The following is a 22,985-nucleotide window of genomic DNA, read 5'->3' on the forward strand; positions in this document are numbered from 1 at the left end:
CCTCTTTAGCCCGGAGGACATGGCGTCTGTGATTTCCAACAAGAATCTCAAATTTAGACTCGTCTGACCATAGAACACTTTTCCACTTGGAAACACTACATTTTAAAATGAGCCTTGGCCCATAGGACAGTTGGCATCTGCAGATGGCATGGCGGATTGTGTTTACTGACAGTGGTTTCTGGAAGTATTCCTGGGCCCATTTAGTAATGTCAATGACTGCATCACTCTTCGGCATGATTCTGTGTCGTCTAAGGGCCCGAAGACCACGGGCATCCAACAAAGGTCTTCGGCCTTGTCCCTTACGCACAGAGATTTCTCCAGTTTCTCTGAATCTTTTGATTATGTTATGCACTATAGATGGTGAGATTTGCAAAGCCTTTGCAATTTGATGTTGGATTTAGTGGATAAAAAGTGTAAAATTTTTCTGTTTAAACATTTGTTATGTTCTCTATATTTTATTGTGAATAAAATATTGGCTCAAGTCTTTAAGTTTCATTTTATTCAAATTTTAAAAAATGTCCCAACATTTCCGGAATTCTGGTTGTATTATTAAATCATTTGTAATACATCACATCATTTTGGATTTACCAAAACGGAGTTACCAACTACGTTTTTGTCAAACTTGTAATTAGAAGATACATATGACAACCTAAATGATTTAAAAAGCGGCTTAAAAAGTGGTTTTAAAAATGTAGTTAGGAAGCTGCTGCTACATCTTTTTCAATTTCCTATGTCATTTTATCATAGCTTGTTTCTGCCTCTGGGGTAAAAAATGAAATTAGGTAATTGTAAGATTAGATATAAAATAAGAAAAGTTGCCATTATGAGAAATAAAGTAAACTGCAACTGTAAGTTATAAAGATAAGACTATAATAATAATTAGGTCAGTTTGGGGTCAGTAAGTTTTTTTTCCAAGAAATTAATCATTTTATCTAGCAAGTTTCTACAAAGATATTTAGAAGCACAACTGTTCTAAATATTTCTTGAGCACCAAATCAGCATATCAGAATGACATCTGGCTGCTGAAAATTAAGTTTTGCCATCACAGGAATAAATTATATTTGAAAATATGTTCAAATAGAATACAGTTTTTTAAAATTGTAATAATATTCCACAATATTAGTTTTAACTGTATTTTTAATCAAATAAATGCAGCCTTGGTGAGCATAAGACATTTCAGAAACATAAAAAAAATTTATAGACCCCAAACAGTAGTATGTATATATATATATATATATATATATATATATGAATTTAATGAATTAAAAAAAAATTTGAACAACTTAAGTATTTTGCTGAAAATAAAGACATGTACAAATCCATGTTGTTATTGAAACAAATGATTTCCTAGGACATGAAACACTCAGTAATTAAGAAATTCTACTAAAATGTGAATGCAGAAAGGGCTAAAATCATCCTTCAATGTCTCAGCCACACGCGGCAATGTCTCAACTAACAAAACCTATATCATCTTCCCCAATTTCCTTCCAGCTAAGCGGAAGAGCTGTAGAAACAGTAAAGATATAGAAATCCCACTGATTACACCTTCCTGTCCCGGGTGAGAGCTGTGGATTAAGTGTGACAGGCATGGACTCTACTGCGGGGCGGTACATTGAGCAGGGCTCAGTGCAGATGAATAGGAAACCTCTTGCTTTACAATGTCCTTGCCAAAGAGGGTGGAGAGCTGCCGGCTCAATTGCCTGTAATTGATGGGGCTGTTCCAGCACAAACAGAGAGAGAAAAGGAAAGCAAGAAATTCTTGGGACATTTGTACAAATGAGTCCGGCCCTCTTTTGTTCAGGCGGAGTGGCTCGTGCCTATCAGAGGCGTGTGTAGACCTGTCGTCCACAGGGCATTTAAGACATCACCATTATAAGACAGAAAAAACATGACACACAATGCATGTCATAAAGCAGCAGAAAAAAAGACACTTTTTATTATCCTACTATTTATCATTAATAAATAACATTAATATTATTATTGCTACTATTATTACTATTATAGTATCATCAAAAGTCTGAGACCACTAGTGAAATACTTACATTTAGCATTTTTTGTATTATTTTAATAGCATTTTTTCCATTACATATTATATTAGGAAAAAAAAATCTAATAAATAAATAATTTCCCTCATTAGAAGTAAATAAATCGGACCATTTTTTTACAAACAAATTTAAGATAATTCATGTCTTTAATTGTTTCAAATTCAAATAATGTAATATAAAAATAATATTTTCTCAAACATTTGAACCCCACTTTACATGTCCAAAAAATGATTTGTCATCTAAGCTGTCATTTATAAATAACATTAGTAGTACATAATAATGATAAAATTGAAGTCTCAATATGAATAACTTTTCATAACATCATTGCAGAAATATTAATGAGGATAGATCAAACTGTCATCTTTGAGCAAGTATTTTTAAGACAAAGCAGTTTGTCAGATTATAGAATCATGTGGAACTACAGCATAATCAGTCAGTGTGTCTCTCAGATTGCAAAACACAAGGGCAACCCTTAAAAATCACGTCCACCTTCAATGCGTGGCCATGGTTGTGCAATCCATTCCACCATCTCTCCAGTAGTGAAGTGTAAAGCGTGTGGTATCCCCCAGGTCCCCCAGCACCCCTCTGGTATCCATCCACTATCATCCCACATGGAATAACTCCAAGTTTTCCAGTTTATCCTGATCTATTGTCATCATCATTGAGATTATTTCCTCACTGCCCTGCACTCAGCTGCACTTGTACATTAAGGGTAATGTATTTGACCCTTGCAGAGTCGGGGCGAGCTCTAGGAGGTCAAATGGCAGCCTTGAAGCTCATCTCAGCCCAAATTAAACCACTGGCAACAGCCTCTGCTGAAAACATCAAATGGCATTATGTTCAGAACAGAGCGCATACGTCAAATCTTAATGCTGCAGTGAGTTAAAGCCATGCGACAGCGTTTAGGACTTCAGGTTGGAAGCAAAGCCTCATTCCTCACAGGTCTGACCTTGAGCATGTAGCGCAGCTTGACCACAAGTGCAAAGTGGGAAGATGGCAGAAACATACATATACATATATCCGTGTATATACACATAAATACAACAGATTTTAAAATTCAATAGTGCCCTCTAGAGGTTAATCTGTTGAACTGCACTAGCAGGACAAACAATGGTGGATTGACAATGGCTGCCATCTGGCCCACCTGATGGTGAGCCAACTGGTTCCCCACTTTCAGAATTGGAGTGCTGAAAGAAACGAAACGGGCCAGTTGGTCACGATGATACATGAATAAAAATGGGTTGAGCGGATGGATGGGGCATCCAGTGACCTTTGGAGTTTTAGTTGTGTGGGAAAAGCACGGATAGAGAGAGAGAAGTAGGGTGAAAGAGAGAAGCTGCACTTTGATTCACAGGGTCCCTACGCAGTGTTCGCAGCTTCCTATACACTCAACAGGGATATCAAATTCTCTTTCCTTGATTAAACTTCTCAACAAATACTCTTGAGTCACACAGATTATAATTTTGGGGTATACTTGTGTAAATACATATTACATAAAATAATAATAAAAAATACTACTATCTGTAAGATGTTTTGGAAGATGTCATGCTCAAAGGCTGAATTTTTTTTTGACAAAAACACATAGTAAAAACAGTAATATTTTGAAATATGTTTACAATTCAAAAGTAACCGTTTTCTATTTTAATATATTTTAGAATGAAATTTATTTCTGTGATGGCAATGCTGAATTTTCAGCAGCAATTACTCCAGTCTTCATAATCCTTCAGAAATCATTCTAATGCTGTTAAAATTGAATTTTTATCATTTATAATAATAATTTATTATTGGCAAAATATATACAATGTGAAAATATGTAAAATGTTATTACATTTTACAAATGTATAATTTTATTTATTTCATAAATTTAAAAAGCCTACCTCTTCATCCCTTGTATTCACGTCCACTTTCTTGGAGCTGATGGCCTTGCTGACATGCTCGATGTTGTTCTCTCGGCAATAGTCGAAAATATTTTTGTCCTCTTCCCTAAAGTGAAACACAACAAGAGAGAAAATACTCTGAAATATTGTAAAGCAATGATCACACCAAAACTTTTACAAGACTGCATAGAAATCAATTAAAGAACATTTGAAATAGCATTAAATCGTAGTAAGGAATTAAAAAAAAACACATTAGTCGAATCTTAAATATTACATAACCAGGGTCAGGGCTGTCGCTAGAAATTCTGGGCCCAATAAATGTATATTGCTGAGTGATCACCCAAGAAGGAAGATAATGGCAGACTAAACTGTGCTAAACTGATGTGCACAGGTGCCGCAAAAATCATGTTACTGGCAGGCATCTCATGGTCACACGCTCATCCACCTCTGTTCAGGAGCCTGGCGCTCACCACAGCAGTTTTAATTATTTTCCTCTCTAATCACCTTGTGGCATTTGGGCCAAGCCAGGCAGGGCGAGAGATCGAAAGAGAGAAAGAAAAGGGTTATAGGGGATGAGGTACAGTTGGTTGGAGAAATCTCATTAAGAGATTTACCCCTGCCCCTCTTGCCCATGCAGCATGGCAGATTAATTGCATTTGGAGCACTATTGTGTGGCCGCCCCTCACTCTCATTACAGGGGCAGGGCAGATGAGACTGGCAGCGGAAGGGACCTCCGTGCCTGAGAGATACGGGAAATAGACAGATTGGCCAACCGAAATGAACTGATTTCTGAGAGTGAATCAGTGCAGTACAGACTATTCCAATGTTATAGAATCAATACACTGACACAAAATAAATAATAAATAATAATAAACATTAATACATAATAAAAATATACAAACAGTAGGGGAAAAGGTATGTGACAAATTATTTTCATATTGTGAACAAAGTACATCAATACATTAATCTACAAATCGACATAAAATGCAATAAACCAAGACAAAAACATTTATAGCAGATTCCACAAATAAGGTAAAAAAATGACCTGCAATTTAAGAATTTAAGAAAAAAATGTTTATATATAAATATAATATATAAATTTATAAAATAAAAAAAAAACCTACTATGTCAGAATGGATACAGGAGTATGAAATTTAGTTTAAATTAAGCTATTTTTAACACATGAAATGAACATCAGACAGATGTCAAAGTTATGATATATTCATAATCATTTTATTTATTGTATTAATGAAGGTCCAGACCTCTGAGGTGTGACAAGCCAAAAATCACCGTTTTACGGTGGTGTGAGGGAGGTTGTTTAAAACTAGCTACGTTTCACTCTTGCATGCATGCAAGAAATACAATAGTTTATCCAATATATCTGAACAAACTAAATTTGTGTTTTAAAAAGTAATGGTACAACAAAGAGCAAAGTTATCATGGAAATTGGCTTATGCCTATATATGTGTGCAGTAAACCTGGCCTTATCTCCATTGTAGTAAATAAGGCTGAATATGTGAGTGTGTGTGGTCTTACCGTGACCCAGTGTGTCTGTGCCATGTGGGCATCATTCGTCTCCCGGGGCAACTAATCAATAAAACTGCTCATTCGTCAGACTGATGCTGGCCTGTGCTCCTAAAGCCCTAGTATACACGCACACACAAGCGCACGCTTACACCTGATTAATAGCCCACTGATAAACGACATGGCATCAGCGATGCCGCTGAGCATGCTGGGAAGGTCACTCGCTACTCTGTCATTCCACACCACTTGATCAACATTTTCTGATTAGTGAGAGATCAAACAAAAGATCTATGTTGATGTTTTCACACACAGACTCCAAATGCAGATTACAGAGGTGAAACTGGGTGTAAATCTTCAAATATTCAAAAATAGATATTACGATATAACAGACAACTCTTGCTCTCAACTAGTACACAGCATGAGTCTTTAATACTCACCAGGCCATGCTAAAGAGATCCTAAAAATGAAAAGTCTGTCATTTTTTAATCGCCGTTTTTACTCAGCAAACATGTCCCATTGATTTCCATTGTATTTCTGTACATACAATGGAAGTCAATCGGAATCTGAAACTTTTTTGGTTACCAAAATCTCATATGTTACATGAAGAAAGAAAGTCAAGCAGGTTTGGAACAACATTACGGCAAGTAAATGATGACAGAATTTTCATTTAGGGGTGAACTATTCCTTTAACACCATCAATCAGTAACAAGCAGAGCTGACACAAACACACGCTACACCTTGTCCAAAAAAGCACTGCCCTCCAAAATAGCCCGATATTCTGAAACTGACACCTCTGCTCCCATCAATCAGATCAGATCAATCTGATTCATCTCTCTCCAAGGCGTCCTCACAGAACAACTCATCTATCATGCATTCTTCAATGGAGAAAGATTCCTCATTCTTGACTCCAGCAGAAACACAGGTTATGCAACGTATCAGCTGCAGTTTCCCAAGTGAGTTTAATCTAAAAAAAAAAAAAAGAAAAAAAAAGAGAGATGCCCTTGGAGTTACAGGTCGTCTGGTTTAGCAATCGGGCAATGCAGAAGCCATTAAGACTCTCTAATCAAATGCTAACGAGAGGTTTGAATATGCAGGAGGGCTCTCAATCACCGAGCTTGGAAATTGGAAAGCAGCGAAGCAGTCTGCATGGCAGTCTGATTGGGTCACGCCCGAAATGGGCCGCTCGGCGAGCGACAAATGGGAGGAGAGGAGGGGGAACGGGATGTTAATTGCCTCTTTGCTTTTCCGTCCCCAATGAATGACTCACATTCTCCTGGGACACGTCAACTTGGGGAATGAACCCCTGTTGTATTGATACTTCCATATATTTCTTTTATCCATCCACGCCTGGATCCATTTTACATTCTTATCATCGATATAATCATAAAAAAAGTAATTAAACTCTACCGCTTCCTGAGGCCTCGTCACCCCTATGCATGCATACTAATACTGTTAATTTAAGAGGTAAAACCATGTGAATTCAGCCCTTAATTTGTCTTGTTAAACGGAAGAAGCAACGGGACGTCTGGTATATGTGAGTTCCACGAGCAAGAAAATGAATTATGCCACACTGATGCAAGAGTGATCACTGGATCAAATAAAAAAAACTGAAGGAAATTACAATACAATCATCATATTCATAAGCAGGACTTGTTACCTTATCTTTTCCTCTTGGTATAGAGAGCTAACCACTGGCCCGCCAAATCCAGTTCGCTTCTCTCCTCCTCCTCGCTCTGATGACTGAAAGAAAGACACAAAAAATTATGGCACACACAAAGAAGAAACAGGAAACTTTCATAATGCCTGCAAATGATGCCTAGAGATCCATTTTAAGGTTTTAAAGGAGTAGTTCACCCAAAAATGAATATTTCTTTGAAATGTACAATCCAAGATGTGAATGAGTTTGTTTCTTCATCTGAACAGATTAGGAGAAACACTTGCTCACCAAAGGATCCTTTGCAGTGACTGGGTGCCGCCATAATGAGAGTCCAAACAGCTGATAAAAACATCACAATAATCCACACAACTCCAGTCCTTCAGTTAACATCTTGTGAAGTGAAACACTGTTTGTAAGAATCTCCTGATTCAGACAAAAAAAAAAAAATTCACTGGAGAATGCAATATTATGGACAGAGGAATTATACCCAAGCAACAAATTATAGTTAAAAACATCTTAGTGTATTTGTTTATAACAAACACTTAACTTTTCACTTCCCAAGCCATTAACTGATGACCTACATTCATGTGGATTAAGGTGAGGTTTTTAATCAGCTGTTTGGATCCATTTGGATGCAATAATGTGTAAGTGTAATGTGTAAATTTCTTGATGTAGAAAAACTCATCTGCATCTTGGATGGCTTCAGGGTGAGTACATTTACAGTAGATTTTAAATTCCAAAAACAAAACTGGCAGGACACTGCACATGTTACTAAACTTGTGCTTGACAGGTTTTGTATTTTTGACATTGTTATATTCACATTTCTTCCCTTTTCAGACACAACAGCATTTGGCAACAGCAAGAGAGAGCGCACAAAGGACTCTGGGTATTCAAACCCGCTGAGGAATAGATTAATATTGCTTTGTGCAGCCAGCCAGCTGTATTATACAGCAATTTTAATTCAATGACTTAATTTTACCGTTTTGAGCAGAAAAGTGCTGCATCTGCACTTCTGCTTGAATAGTAGGCTTGTATTAAAATACCGTAAATTCGTGCACTTTTCTTTTGTTCCTCCACAGCAGGTGCACGTAACAACAGAAGTGCACAGGAGGTCAGGAACAAGCTATTGTCTCTCCTCCCTCCCCGGCTCTTTCTCTCTATCTCGTAATGGAGCTTCCTGCCCTCTTTTAACACACTAACACAATCAGTTCATTCTGTAAGGTGGGGAATTTGTTTATGTGCTTTTGTGCCGGTCTGGATGGCAGTCAGATTGTGTTACCTGCAGCAGTATCAGTGAAAGGGATGTGTCCGCTCTGACATGGGGATTATGGGTAAAAAGCAATAAGGCAGAGGGAAGATAGATATGTAGAGAATACAAAAGCAAAAGAGAAAGGAAGAGAGTAAATCTAGAGAAAATTAAGCATAAAGGAAAGGGTTTGAGTCAAACTTAACTAAATATATTTGGATAATATTTTATTTAAAGGTGGAGTTGGTCTGTATAATTGTTTTCTTTTTTATTACACAGACAGTAGAGAGTGAAAGGAAATTTACTGGAGGAAGAAAACTGTAATAAATTGCGGACACATTGCATGCTGGTCTTAAACCTGCATCACTCACATAAGCACCATGACTCAGTGAAGCTTTGCAATAGCAACATAAAGGCTTTGCATAGGAATTGCATAATTATGTAATGAACATGAATAATCTACAGCTCCAATAGAAAAGACATAGACAAGTAGCAACTCTATTTCTGGTATCTTTTAAGTATTATTCTCAATATCTTGGTAAAAACGATGGGATACTTTTTCTACTACCCATTTCAGAAGGATGCACAACCACAACAACTGCACAATCAGAGACTGCCCTCTTCTGGACATGTTATTCAGTAACATACAGAACAATGCCTATAGTTTACCAAAAGACAGATCCACTTATAAGTATAGTGTAATTGTAAAAACATACTAATTAATGTTATGCTTCATCTAAGAGGAAAAAAAAAAAAAAGTGAAGTTAAGAAGTGAAAATCTCGCCAAAACAATATAATTCAGATCTGTTTTCAATTTGTCTGGGTGGACTGGAACTTGTGCAATTGTGAATATCAACACATAGTAAATGAAACTATTTAACTGCAAAAGAGCAAGAAAAATCTTGTTTTACATCCCATCATGCAATGGCCCCTACAGTAGGTTTAATCTTTACCTTCTGGCTGCCTTCTGGATCCAGGGCACCTACACAGGACACATACTCCTGCATGGCCTGCTCCGCACTCATGTCCCCCAGCTGTTTCCATGCTGACCTGTGAACAGGAAGCACTGTGTTGGATTTTAAAGACACTCCAATATACAATTATTGGACACAAAGTGAATTTACATTTACATTCATTTATTGAACACTCCATTTTATCCAAAGACTTACAATTATGGAAAACAGCAAGCAATTTGTCGTAAGAGCCAACAATTTTCATAGTACTAATCAAGAACTGATTCTAGTTCTGAAGACATCAGATGTCACCATCAACAATGCAATGTCCAAATCAAAATTCAAGATGTATCAAGAAATGCATGGCTTTTTAAGAGACTTACCATTTTCTCTGACCCTCGAAATCGAAGAAACCAGGTTTTGGTGTATTGCACTTTCCAACTTTGACCTGTCAAACATAAGTTTAATTTAATAATAACAAAGGTTCAAATAACTCAAATGTCTTAGCCAGTACTAATGTCAAATATTTTAGACTATAAACCAAACCAATCTAAACTTGACAAAATAGATCTGGATATTTTATGTTATTTATAGGCAGATCGGATCTTTATTATTTTTTTTAATTAACATAGACAGCAGAGTGTGACAGAAACTGTATTGGAGAGAAAAAAAGTAATAAATCGGGGACATGTTGCTGGTTGGAAATAAACCTACATCACTCACATAAGCACCACAACTAATAACTAATATATTTCATGTTTACTTATAATAATTACTTAATAATTACTGTCCAATGCCCAAATAACTGGTTCCAGTACTAGATGTTTTATACTCCAGAACTAACAAGCATCTTTATCTGTCAGAACTCCATGTCCCTTACAAAACCTTACCATGTAATGTTTATTAAAACTCTATTATTACTACAGTTACTATTGGTGCATAAACTGGGCTAACTTTATATAAGCCACCACAATAAATAAATAAATAAATAAATAAATAAAAGTAAGTAAAATGCCACACAATCTCCAAGCTTCGTATCGTGTTTGCAGGTGATCTCATATTAATATATCATGATTTTACAGTATCAACTATGTCAAAATTAAGACGGCTGGGTTTACCTGTTTGAACCTGGCGTACAGATACAGCAGCTGCTCTCTACCTGCTGTCTCGACGAGATCTCTGACCCGGTCCGCTGCCGCCTCAAATTCATTCTCTAGACCGGCTCCTTCTAATCGAAGCGATGTATCCCCAGCACCACAATCAGATTTCCCTAATCCGAAATCTGAATCCGAATCGGATCCTCCACCGAGCGGCTCTCCGGTGTCAGGCCGGGCTGGATCAGTCCCGGAGCCCGTCGCTGAGTCGGGGGAGGAGGATGGAGATCTAGACGCCATTGAAGACAATTAAGATACCTTATAGGGGTAATCAACAGTATTTTACCTTAATTAATATTAAGTTATAATAAAAACAGCGCAGGCAGTTGACTGCTTCAGTACGTTATCCGTAATCCGATTCAGTCGGACTTGTTTTGAGAATTGGTCCGTGAATGGTACGCCACAATAATAAGCACGTTTGCGTCCTGCGACTGCTGCTAACAGTTCCAGCGGTTTTAGGTCCTACCAGTTTTATAGTAGACGCATGACGTGTGGAATAGAATACTGCTACCGCACTAGAACTTTTATTCGTATTATCTATTAAATCCATAGATATGATTCTAGAGATTCAATCTCTTACTATATATTTTACTATACTATATATTACGCTATACTACCAAGTATTGGCCATCGTTTCAAAACTTTGAAAGAATTTCTTAAACTTAAACACAGAAGAGATAACGTTACAACAATATAATTTACATGATATGGTTTGCAAGAAACCTTCTTATTTGCCCTTTTCTTGATATAATTTTAACAGGGATTTATGCGCATATTTTTACAATGCAGACATTGTCCACAAGATGGCACGCAAATTACATTTTCCTCAGCGAATCTCGATATTTTACGCGTCCCACTTCTGTTTTATTCCTATTCAACAGCGTGCTGTTCCCTTTTCTTATTTCCTTTCCCTTTTTTCATATTTCTGACTAAATGCTCAGAGTGCTTAATCTTGATTTTTTTTCTCCTTACATGTCCTTGCACATTTCTGGCTTGGAGTGTAGTAGTAGTCCTAAATATTTTATTTACACCTCCCTGTGTTTCCCAGAAGCTGTAAGTGCCACCCTGGTGCTCTAAAATATACCAACATAAAGCAGGAATGCAGGCCTCTTAAGGGGCATAAATCAGGTCTCTATGGCCTTGAGTCAGCAAGCAATCTATCAGTTAAATGTAAGAAAGCAGATTCTACATAAACTAGAGTGAAGGGTTCAGATGGACTGCTGAATGGCTATTTTTTTTATACTTGAATCATTAATGCAATTTTAATCCTGATTAATATCCATCTGTTTAATGTCAAATATATTGATAGATTTGTAAAGATTTTCGTTCCATTTGATTGTAGGATGTACATTTTGATGAGAAAAGTAGGCCAGCTACAACTGAACTTTTTATCAAATATTTTTTTTCCAAGAAATAAACCACTGCCATTATTTACATTTATTCATTTAGCTGACGCTTTTATCCAAAGCGACTTACAATTGCTATATATGTCAGAGGTCACACGCCTCTGGAGCAACTAGGGGTTAAGTGTCTTGCTCAGGGACACATTGGTGTCTCACAGTGGATTCAAACCCGGGTCTCTCACACCAAAGGCATGTGTCTTATCCACTGCGCCATCACCACCCCACATTATCCCATTTGACAAAACATAGGGCCTATGTGCATAAGTTATATATTTTTTGCATATTATATCTACATATATCATAAGCAGTATTAATATTAACATATAAAAATAATTAGTATAAGTTTTGCAATACAGAGCTTCCACAAAAAACTTGTCAGCAGTAATTGGCCAGTAAGGCTCATCACGAGATTAATATGCAGATCAAAGAAAATCATCATTACCTTTTCAAAGTTTACTGTTACTTGTTTCATTCTGGCCTGTAAAAATCATTCTAGGCTACATACATTTGACGACAGAGTAAAAATAACGAATTAGTAATAAATTATATATTACAAATTATATACAATATTCTAAAACATAACCCTTTCAATTCAAAGAAAAATCAATTGAAAATTTACATTAATAACAAAAAAATGATACTTTTATTTCTAAATATTAAGACAAAAAGCATGATAAGATTAATGACAAACAGCTATTTGGAAAAGCTCCTCACGGCGCGCTGTGACGCACTGATGCGCGCGGATGGAGGACAACAGCTACTTCTTCAGACTCACAGAGAGTCACTCCCAGAGACGCCCGCAACGGGGCTGTAGCGCTGTCGTTTAGGCACCTGTTTTGGGAAGTAGAAGGAGGTTACTTTTAGTCCCTTGTTGTTGCGGGTTTCGCTTTGAACGGGGTAATATGTGGGACCGGGTAATAGTGGACTGTGAAAGACCGCACAGGATTTAGACAACGCGCGCGGCTCTGTAACTTAGTGACAGAAATAACAAAAGCCCCAAAAGAAGACGCTGCCCGACCCGAGGATATTATTATAGTCCGACTGTGGATATCTGCTCCGCCAGCATGAAGTTTGCGGAGCACCTGTCTGCCCATATTACTCCAGAATGGAGGAAACAATATATTCAATACGAGGTAAGAGATTTAGCCTATTTATGCATTTTACTTGATGCATGTAGTCCGTCGTTGCGTGCCAGAGATTGTGAAGCAACTCTGAGGTACCAGTAGGCTATGAGCAAAACTTAAGCGGGTTATTTGATTTGAACAGTTTGTAATTATGAATATTGTGCAAGCTATGAAATATTGTTTAAAGGCTTAAGTTAAATTATCTATATATTAAAAAAAAAAAAAAACGTATCAGACCTAAGGTGAAACAATAATGTGTCTGGAAAATAAATTGCTAAATGTTTTTTATTTGTTAAGTTTAGTTATTTTATTTATTTATTAATTCATTTATTTATTGTAGTTTTTCCATTGAAGCATGCTATAATTAATGAGGGAACCATTGGCAACTTTTACATACAGACATGTTTTATGTTGAAATGTATTTATTAGTATTTTCCTTTTTTATATTCCAGTTTATAGTGATTTTATTCTTGTTTCTTGACGCTCACAATCAGTGCATCTGGAGCATTGTCAAACACCTGCCTGCACATTTGGGACAAAGAAGGAGAAATCACCTTAAAAATCTACATATTCTGTTTTAATATAACAGAAATATAAAGTTATATTACGTAAACTCACCTAAATTCTTTCTTAAGTTTTTTTTATTTTTTGGGATTAAGCCAGAAAGGTCATTTGATGTAATTAGTCTGCTCACCCACTTTATGTCTGCTGCAATTCATTTGCTGAGTGTAGGAGTTCAAATGATTTCTGCAGTAAAATCTCTTTTTCTTTTTTCTTTTGAATTAATTTTTAGAACAAGGCTTGATACTACAGCATATAATATATACAATAGCCATGATTTCTGATTCTTCTTATTAAATATATAATATTGCATGAAAACAATATCATGAAATATATTTATACATCATTTCCACTATATAAGGTAGGTTTAAAATGCACTTCCTTTTCTTCATTTACGAAAGGTTTAACACAGCTGCAGTCCATGGCTTCCAAGGTTTTCAGCCACCATTAGTTTTATGAATTATGAACAAAGGAAAGAGCTCTGAGAGATTCATGGTATATCCATCACTAAATATAACATGCACCACTATCAAGCCTCTGCTTCAGTATAATGTAATTCCACTTAAAGTATAATTAGGAAAAACCTTCTCAGTTAAAATTAAGACATTTAAGAGTTACTTGTGTTAAGAAATTATTGTTATTTTATAGAGCATGTGTAATTATTATTATTTTTTTTATCTTATGCTGTTTTATTGACCTCTGAACAGATGTGAAAATGTTGGGCTGATCATTCAAACTGTTGAATAATGAATGATTTTTTGGTTTATTTATTGTTTCTGTGCTGTGAAATTATTGACTGCACCCTTAAACAATAAATCAATGTTATTTGTTGTGTGATGGTGGATGGACAGAGCTTCAGCATCCGTCTTGGCGCAAAGGAGGAGAAATCCTTTGTCTGGAGCACTGAATCCGTAATCAGACGCAGAACCCAGACAAACATGAACTGTTGGAAAAACTGTAAACAAAACGCATTTATCCAAGAAAATTGCAGTGATTGCTTATAAAGAATCACGGTAGTCATTTTTTGTTTTTACACAGCTTGGCAGATTGATTAATATCGGACCATATCATAGAAAATAGATGCATCTGTTGCAGATATTCTCAGATGCTTTAGTGAATGCTGCCTCTATATCTGTTGCATCTAAGATTGATTGATTAATCTCAGTCGTTTTTGGGTGGACTTTCATTGTCAAACCTCACCTTTTTACGATACAAATCGTTGCAAAGCAGCTCTACAGGAAATTGGCATCCTCTGAGGTCCTCTGAGGGGTTGGCATCATCTTTTCTCAGGTGTTCGGTCATCTCAGATCATTTAAGTGTTGGATCCAGACTGAAGCTTCTGTAGTTCCTAGTTACCATGGGATGTTAATCCCGTGGCAGAAACAGAGAAACAAATAGAGACATAATTAGCATAGATGCCGTTTCATCTAAGCAAAAAGTATTTGTTCAACCCAAGCTAAAGAATAATAATAAATGTACATTTGATCAGATATAACTGCAGTACAAGATTATAAGATGCATTATGTGAATGCTTGGCTAAAGAGATGTGTCTTTAATCTAGATTTAAACAGAGAAAGTGTGTCTGAACCCGAATGTTATCAGGAAGGCTATTCCAGAGTTTGGGAGCCAAATGTGAAAAAGCTCTACCTCCTTTAGTGGACTTTGCTATCCTAAGTACTACCAAAAGTTCAGAGTTTTGCGACCTTAGGGAGCGGGTTGGATTGTAGCGTGGTAGAAGACAAGTTAGGTACGCAGGAGCTAAACCATTTAGGGCCTTATAGGCAAGTAATAATATTTTGTAAATGATACGGAACTTAAGTACAAAGGCAAAGGACTCAAGGAAAAATTTTAATTTATAGTTATCAACCTGTCATTTGATACTACCAAGGAATGTTATATGGATCTGCGAGCTGTATTTACTCCGTTTACATGACAGAGATATATGATTAGCAATATCCTTTCCAGCACTGTACAGCCTTATTAATGAACTGTCTGGCTCTATTCTTTAGATGATAGATTGTGCAGAAGTGCGAGGCAAGATTAAGATGAACATGTTTTTTCAGCTACATTCAGTATAATGTGATCCATTGTAGCTCTGTCTTATGGAGTGTATTCCAAAGAAAAGCATAATTTATTATTGTTTGGTCATTGAAGTCCCTCTGTTAAGCCATGATTACTAGATGGACTCGGTATCTGCTCATCTATTGCTTTGCTACCTGTGGCTGACAGTGCCATAGAAAGTCAATGGGAAGCAGCCCCACAGGCTCTACGCAATAAAACAGTCCATAAACTGATTTTAGGAAGCTTATAAAAAATGAACTTCTTAAGAAAGCGACAAGATTCCTTAGTCCTTTCCTTAAAACTTTGAGCAATGCAACATGTGTATTGTTTAATACTTTACATAACATCTTAACAACAAATGACCTTGAAAATATTATGACACATTGAGTGATTTACATGCTAAAGTGGAAAGAAGATTGCAATAATAGAAGGGCGAAAGAAGGTTGATGACACATTTGGTCTCCCAGTTGATAAATTGACAAACTGATTGAGTGATAAATTAATGAGGTCTCACACTTCGGCATGTGCATTTTAAGTAGCTGTAGTATCTTTTTTTAAGGCTGACTAAGAAGGGAGAAAGTGAACGTGAGGAAGATGGTGTGTTTATGGAGGCATTCAACCATTCCCTCTGAACACCAGAGGAACATAATTATGATTGTCAATTGTACAATCATAATATATATTTAGCAGTATCATGTTATAGTTGACACAACTTCATCAGGAGATTCATAGAATGTCAATACTGATTATTGTAATGTGCTTCATTATAGAAAAGCAATGCCACTCTCCACCAGAGAAAATATGGGTGGTGGAGGATGGTGAAGTATATTTAACACATGTTCACTTTTGTGTGAATGGTAAGGTGTTGTGGGTGGTTGCTAGGGTGTTGATATGCATTTCCTAAGTGTTCTAAAAGTACTTGGTTGTTAGGGTTTTCTAGGAGGTTGCTACATGGGTGATTTTATCCAGTTGCTTCTGAGTGGTTTTCTGTGTGGTTGCTATGTTGTTCTTGGCAGTTTCTTGGGTGTTGCTGTGCAGTTGCTAAATATTCTGAGAGGTTCTTAGTGTTTTGCTGTGCGGTTGCTACTCTGTTCTAGGCATTAAATGTTTGGCTTTTGCAGAGTGTAAAATGAGAAGAGTCAACCAAGTATTTGTGATCCCTAATCAGGGCTTGGATCCTTCCTTTTAGGGGTGGGTAATATGACCAAAATCTTATTTCACGATAGTAGTAATTTTATTTCACAGTAACAATATATTTCACTATAAAGTTAATTTTGCTTTTAAATAAGGTCTTTATTATATAATTTTTTGATACCATTGAAATTGTATAATTCTTGTCACCAGTGACAATATCACAAATGCAAGTAAACTGAAGACAACTGTCACGGTACACACACGAGGAGGACACAGGAACACGCAGAGAGGACGTAACGAGGAACAAGGAAACAGCGGCGGCCGCTTGAGTCAGCGGCGATCCGGCGGGCTTGACTCCTGCGACCGGCGGGCTCGGTGAGCCACGAACGCGCCGTGGACGGCGTGTGACTTGAGGGCGGTGGGTAGGCTTTCCCCACGGACGGCGGACTTGAGCCGTGGACGGCGGCGGATAACTCCCGTGATCGGCGGGCTGGAGGGCTTGCGGCCAGCGGACTCGCGGTGATCCCGCCGAACTCCCACGCCAACTTGCAGTGGGCTATGGCGGGTTCACGAGTGGCGACTTCCTTGCCGCGGGACAGACCAACAGGAACAAAAAAACTAGAAAAAACGAACAAAACAAAACGAGGTGAAGGGGCACCGCTTACTGTATGAAGGTCTGGTCTTCTGTCACGGTGCACACACGAGGAGGACACGGGAACACGCAGAGAGGACGTAAACTCAAATAATAGTCTTTAATCTAGAGATCAGGACAAAACATGGCAGGACAAGGCAAGGCTTACAGACAGGAAACACCGGGGGTAACGAGTAGACCAGACCCAATCAAACTGAACAGACAGGACTATAAATACACAAGGGATAATCATAGACGATTAGACAAACACAGCTGGACAAGAATTAACTAATAATCACATCAGACAAGGACAGGAAACAAACCAAATATGGACACAAGAGGCAGGAACACATGACAGAGGACTGACAACAACTGTCTGCGATTTAAATAAGAATAAGAAACTAGTTACAAGCAATAGGACAAAAAATTACAGTAGAACACCGCATATTCTTCACTGTGTAAATTAAATATATATATTATTCTTGCTAGAGTTACAAAAGAGATTTAGTTGAGAGTAGAGCTGCACGATTCTGGATAAATTGTGAATCACGATTTTTTTTGTCTCAAATTGAGATCACGATATTCCCACGATTCTGAACATAAATTAACGCATAATTTACAAAAGGCTGAGACAAAATATTAATTGCTGCAGCCAGTTTAAGAGTGTTTAATTAATTTTTAATTGTTAATTTAAATATATAAAATATATATTTAAAATATTTAACCAAACCAATTTTTAATAATAAAATTATGAAAATTTGTTTTGAATGAATGATTCAATGACTCACAAATACTTCACTTGTTTCATTAATCAGCATTTTTGAACAAATCTCTTGAATGAATGAATGATTTAATAACAAATACATTTTTAACAGTCACTTGTCTCCACCTAGTGGCTAAACAGTGTAACCTACACAAACGTTATTTGAAGCACGAATTACTTTTAAAAGGTTATTTGCTCTATTTTGATCACTACTATAGACATCAATGTTTATATCCAAACTATAAACTTTCATCCCAGTATTTCTGTGATAATGTGAATGAATTTTAAGACAGAAATAATACTGTGTAGTTGAGAGAAACTGTTTGTGAAGCTGTTTCTTACCTACACGATAACAGCTCTCTCTGTACCAGCGGCAGCACGAACGCAGATTTGAATATTCCGGCAAGGTTTTTTCAAAGGTTTAGACACGGGCGAATCGTTGACATTGAGAAATGAGATCACGTGGGTGTTTGAATCGAGATCGCGATCTTTTAACGATTAATCGTGCAGCTCTAGTCGAGAGCAGTGACAGATTTTCTCTTTTGTTTGTTTGATTAACATGAATAACAGACAGCAGGAATATTAGACTGCTGTCACTTTAAGAGCTGCCCGGATCCAATATACTTTTAGCTGTTTGCTTTCACTTAAGACCTAAATTGCTGTGTTAATGATGATACTTGAAAAAAACAGTCATTTTGACATAACATTGTGTGTATTTAACCCTTTAAGGCCTATAAAGCAGCAAAAACAAGTCTTTTCAATACTCCCAATTCTTAAACCAGAATGCTTTAACGTTTACGTTACGTTTTGTGCCCATGCAGCACAGCAACATCACGTGAGTGTGTAACCGTGATAGAAACGATAATCCAAAATCTCTACCAGTTGACATTTCTACTGGTTAATTGTGTTTACCGGTATATCACCCACCCCTACTTCCTTTAATGTACATCTGTAAGATTAATTTCACCTCTTTTATTGTCCTCTGGGTGAAAATATTATTCCAATCATTTGAGGTAAAATTCATGTTTATAGCGCAACAGTACGAGTCAGGTTTTGGGGCAATTTTTTTAACTTGAAGGATTTATAGGAATAAATCAATAAAACTAACAATGTAACCCTGAGCAATAGTTCTAGTGATACTTGCCTTACCAAATATATAATATAGCTTGTTTTGAGGATGCATACGGTATATTTCTTCAAAGCTGCAGGTCTGCTTACTGGCTGGGACGTATGGATCTTGCTGGCTGACTTCACACACCTGCTGTTCACACATGCACTGACACACACTTACACACACAAACACATATACACACAGGGACTTGCGCTCCCTCTCCCACTGGGATGACATCTGCTGTCAGGCTCGCTGGACGCAAAGATCTGCCCAAACCTCACCCAGACGCATGCACATATTTCTGGAGGATGGGCAGATGTATAGTGCAAATGTATCCTGGTTACAGTCTTTGGTTGTATAGCTTGAATACTCTATAGAGCACATCTAGCTTTTGTGTCATCATCATCATTGCCATGGCAATGCCGCCATCTTGACGATTCTCTTATTTCATTGGTTGACACACCGGCCAGGCTTTGACCTTGAGTGTGAGATTTGTTTATAGTGAAAAGAAGTGTTCACAGCAACTGTACAGCCTCATGTTAATTTGCTTTGGTTGGTGTTTAGCTTGACCGAAGGATGTCTGCTTAGCAAAGAAGTGTTCTTGATTGTGATTTGTCTTTTGTTGTGTCTAGATATGCATCAATCTATGCTATATATTGTCTGAGCACTTCCTTGCACTGACAGAAGCTTGTGTAGTAAATTGCCAGATAATGTTTCATCCCCTGTGTGCTAAATGTTTACGTTGACTACATTCGATAGATCTTATTTTATTATATAAAGAAGTGAGTCTGTAATATTCCACTGCAGAAGTGTGTTTTGTCAGGTAGGCTAAATAAAAATTAGCTTGATAGACTAAATTAACTCGTTGTATTTACATTAATTTCAACGTATCAAATGATATTTTTACCTGACTAAAAGCAAATTTTCATTTACCTGACAAAATTGGCCTATATGTATAATGTATTTTTTTCATTTACATGTAGAACTTATTTATATTACTATGAATAATTTCAGTTTAAAAAAAGTCAGTTTTGTTCTCGAATGAATGAAACTACACCAATTACTGAGATTAACCTTGCTGTCATGAAATCAGATGCATTCAAATGACTGATGCGGCCCTATAGGAGAATCTATCAAAGACCTTTGGGATAAAGTTATACGTTTCACAGCCAAAAGTATATGGAAACAGACAATGCATAATTGTCCGATGTTTTTCATTATCTGCAAGGTTAATGACATGCTAAGAGAAGTAGGTAACCATATTCCGAAAGAACTGAAAGTCACCATTTCACACAGAGTTTAATATTCATGTTTAAAGAAACAACAAGGCCCTTATAACATGCTAGATCAATGTTTGAAGTAACCTCAATTAGCCTACATATCCAGCCAAGTCAACTCTCTTTGCCATGACAAGTTGCCTTAATAGGCTATGTAAGACTTCTGTACATCATTGCCCTATTGACCTGCACCATAAGACTGTGATCTCATCATTACCGTATCTATTTTTCTGACACAGGCTTTCAAGGAGATGCTCTATGCAGCCCAGGACCAGGCCCCATCCATAGAAGGTAAGGAAACTCCCTTCTAAACACGTAACCGACAAAACCCTCTTTCCATTCTGTACTCGTTTCCACCACCCGAGAATGAACTCCTACTATAAATAGAAGAAATTTCAGCACTGCCGCATCTCTTACAAGATAGTGGGGCAGCTCCGCATAGCTATAATTAATACAGGACGTCAGATGTCCGCCGATGCGTGAGGGTGAAAGGGTGCGACATAGTTTATCTGAGGCACTGTTGCAAAGATGTAAACAGAGTTCTTGGGTTTCAAGTCATTGAATCTCTACTTTTAAATGAGTCTGTTATTTCTGATTTCCTATATGGTGATTGTTTCAAGGTGAACGTTTGGTTGGAGTTTAATGTCTTGGTTTCATGTGGCATTTAATTACATGACAAAGCATAACACAACATGCTTTGCCGTGACATGAAATGATATGATGGGACTAAGAATTATAGTTTAAAGTGTGCTATGAGACAGTCAGTTGGATCATGAGCGATTGGATGTATGTTTTGCCAGAAACAAGACTGAGCAAAAAAGTGCCAGACACCTGAAGAAGGTCCACACAGTTTGGCATCCATCTCTTGGAGAACTAACAACAAACAGCCCTCAGGAGATTGTGTGTGTGTGTGTGTGTGTGTGTTTATAATGTCCTGTCAAACTGAAGAAGAGTTGTTTCCAGTCAATGCTTCTTTCTGTATGTCTCTGTCAGACTTTGTATATGCGTCTGGCAGGCCACTTTAACCTTGTTTTTGGAATTCAGGGTTTCGTTGAGGTGGGAAATGAAAGCAAAGTTGGCATGTCTGGATAACAGATTTATTGTGTTTAAAACGTTTTGGGTGGAAAAGAGGAAAACGCCTGAGCTGCATTTTAACTGGGTTTTGCTTACTGGCATACAAATACTCTTTCCTGTATGTAGTCACTCTGGTTTAACATTACTTTAATCCACAGGTTGCTTGTAACTGTGATTCACTCAATACAAACACATGAATTGTTGTTATTAGAGGTGATTTCGGTGGCAAGAACCTTATACTTAGGGTTAGACATTTGAAGTTATACTTAGTGATATAATTCATCCCACATATTTGCTCATGCAGCCTATTGCAGAGAGTGTGCTATTACTTTTGTAAGCAATCAGATTTGCATTTTTGTTTGCCAGGAGGAGGATGATAAAATGGGTGAATAATTAGGCATGTAGTAATCACCATATCGGTTACAGGCCAATATTACAGATTTTATTTTGTTTTTATTTTTAGATATTGTATATTTTGGTCAATATTGGTTATTGTAATATTAATGCTTATTTCACCATAACACTCACTTAAAGTTAATATTTAAAAACAGCCATTATTTAATATGTAATATTTATCATATCTCAAAATAAATATATAAGTTATTATGCTGTACATTATAATATAATGCTGTAATGCATAAATTCACTGCTATTATTTAAAATGGCTGATTTTAGTTTTTTATATTTTATTGAACATTTTTTATACAGCATTTTAATAGCAGTAATTTATCGTATAAACCAGAAACTTGTCGTATAAACCAGAATCTATATAACAGTTCATCGCTAGACAAAAATACCGTAGACCTACACTTAAGGTAAAGTATACTTATAATTACTCAAGTTACCTCCTAGGATCTGAATACTTTGGATGCAAGCGGTGATCCATTGAACAACAGTTGTGATATCATGTAACTACTGGATTAAGCTAGTTTAAGTCTTAATGATAATGTGGCCAGTATATGGTATTATAATCAATGCCAGTGTCTAAATCCAGCAGATAAGGATTAATCCATGAAGATCAATGGCTTTCTCGCTTTCCCAGCATTCAGTTGAAGCCCCACACAGTTTCCAGTATCAGTGCATCTGTGGTGCCGTGGTCTCTTCTTTCTTTCAAAACCGCTTTGATGTCCCTCTGCAGGGAAAGTGGATTGATGGAAAATGAAAGGGAGGAAAATAGAGTAAAGGAATAGGCAGACTTATTGAAGCACCTGTCATGTGGCTTTTATATTAAGTTTCTTGTCTATCAAAACTCTTAACATGATTTGTGAGGCTTAACGCAGTAGTTTTTCACATATAGGTTTGCAATGTCAGAGTCTGTTGAGATCAAGTGATGATTTTATTAAATAAACCTCCATGAAACACTAATTACCACAGCTAGATTTATGAGGGA

General features: G+C 36.9%; 2 protein-coding genes across 3 annotated transcripts in view; one reads left to right on the forward strand and one right to left on the reverse strand.

Moving 5' to 3' along the window:
* The window catches only part of LOC306847753 (acyl-CoA-binding domain-containing protein 6), a 31,278-nt gene extending 20,374 nt beyond the window's left edge, over nt 1–10,904 (reverse strand). The window contains exons 1-6 of one of the 2 annotated variants that reach the window (XM_079381896.1): nt 10,799–10,853; nt 10,462–10,685; nt 9,686–9,750; nt 9,303–9,399; nt 7,104–7,186; nt 3,923–4,028 (exon numbers count right to left, since the gene is read on the reverse strand). In XM_079381896.1, the coding sequence (XP_079238022.1) occupies nt 3,923–4,028; nt 7,104–7,186; nt 9,303–9,399; nt 9,686–9,750; nt 10,462–10,512 (402 nt within the window). In that variant the 5' untranslated portion in view covers nt 10,513–10,685; nt 10,799–10,853. Of the gene's footprint in view, nt 1–3,922; nt 4,029–7,103; nt 7,187–9,302; nt 9,400–9,685; nt 9,751–10,420 lie in introns of both variants that reach the window. The other variant, XM_079381895.1, reaches the window with a different exon arrangement.
* Nucleotides 10,905–12,648: 1,744 nt separating this feature from the next.
* The window catches only part of LOC306848584 (xenotropic and polytropic retrovirus receptor 1 homolog), a 68,783-nt gene continuing 58,446 nt past the window's right edge, over nt 12,649–22,985 (forward strand). The window contains exons 1-2 of the mRNA XM_079383225.1: nt 12,649–12,992; nt 20,761–20,812. Of these exons, the coding sequence (XP_079239351.1) occupies nt 12,924–12,992; nt 20,761–20,812 (121 nt within the window). The 5' untranslated portion in view covers nt 12,649–12,923. The remainder of the gene's footprint in view (nt 12,993–20,760; nt 20,813–22,985) is intronic.

Source organism: Barbus barbus (genome assembly GCF_936440315.1).
Source record: "Barbus barbus genome assembly, chromosome: 28".
In the NCBI taxonomy this organism is placed as follows: domain Eukaryota; kingdom Metazoa; phylum Chordata; class Actinopteri; order Cypriniformes; family Cyprinidae; genus Barbus; species Barbus barbus.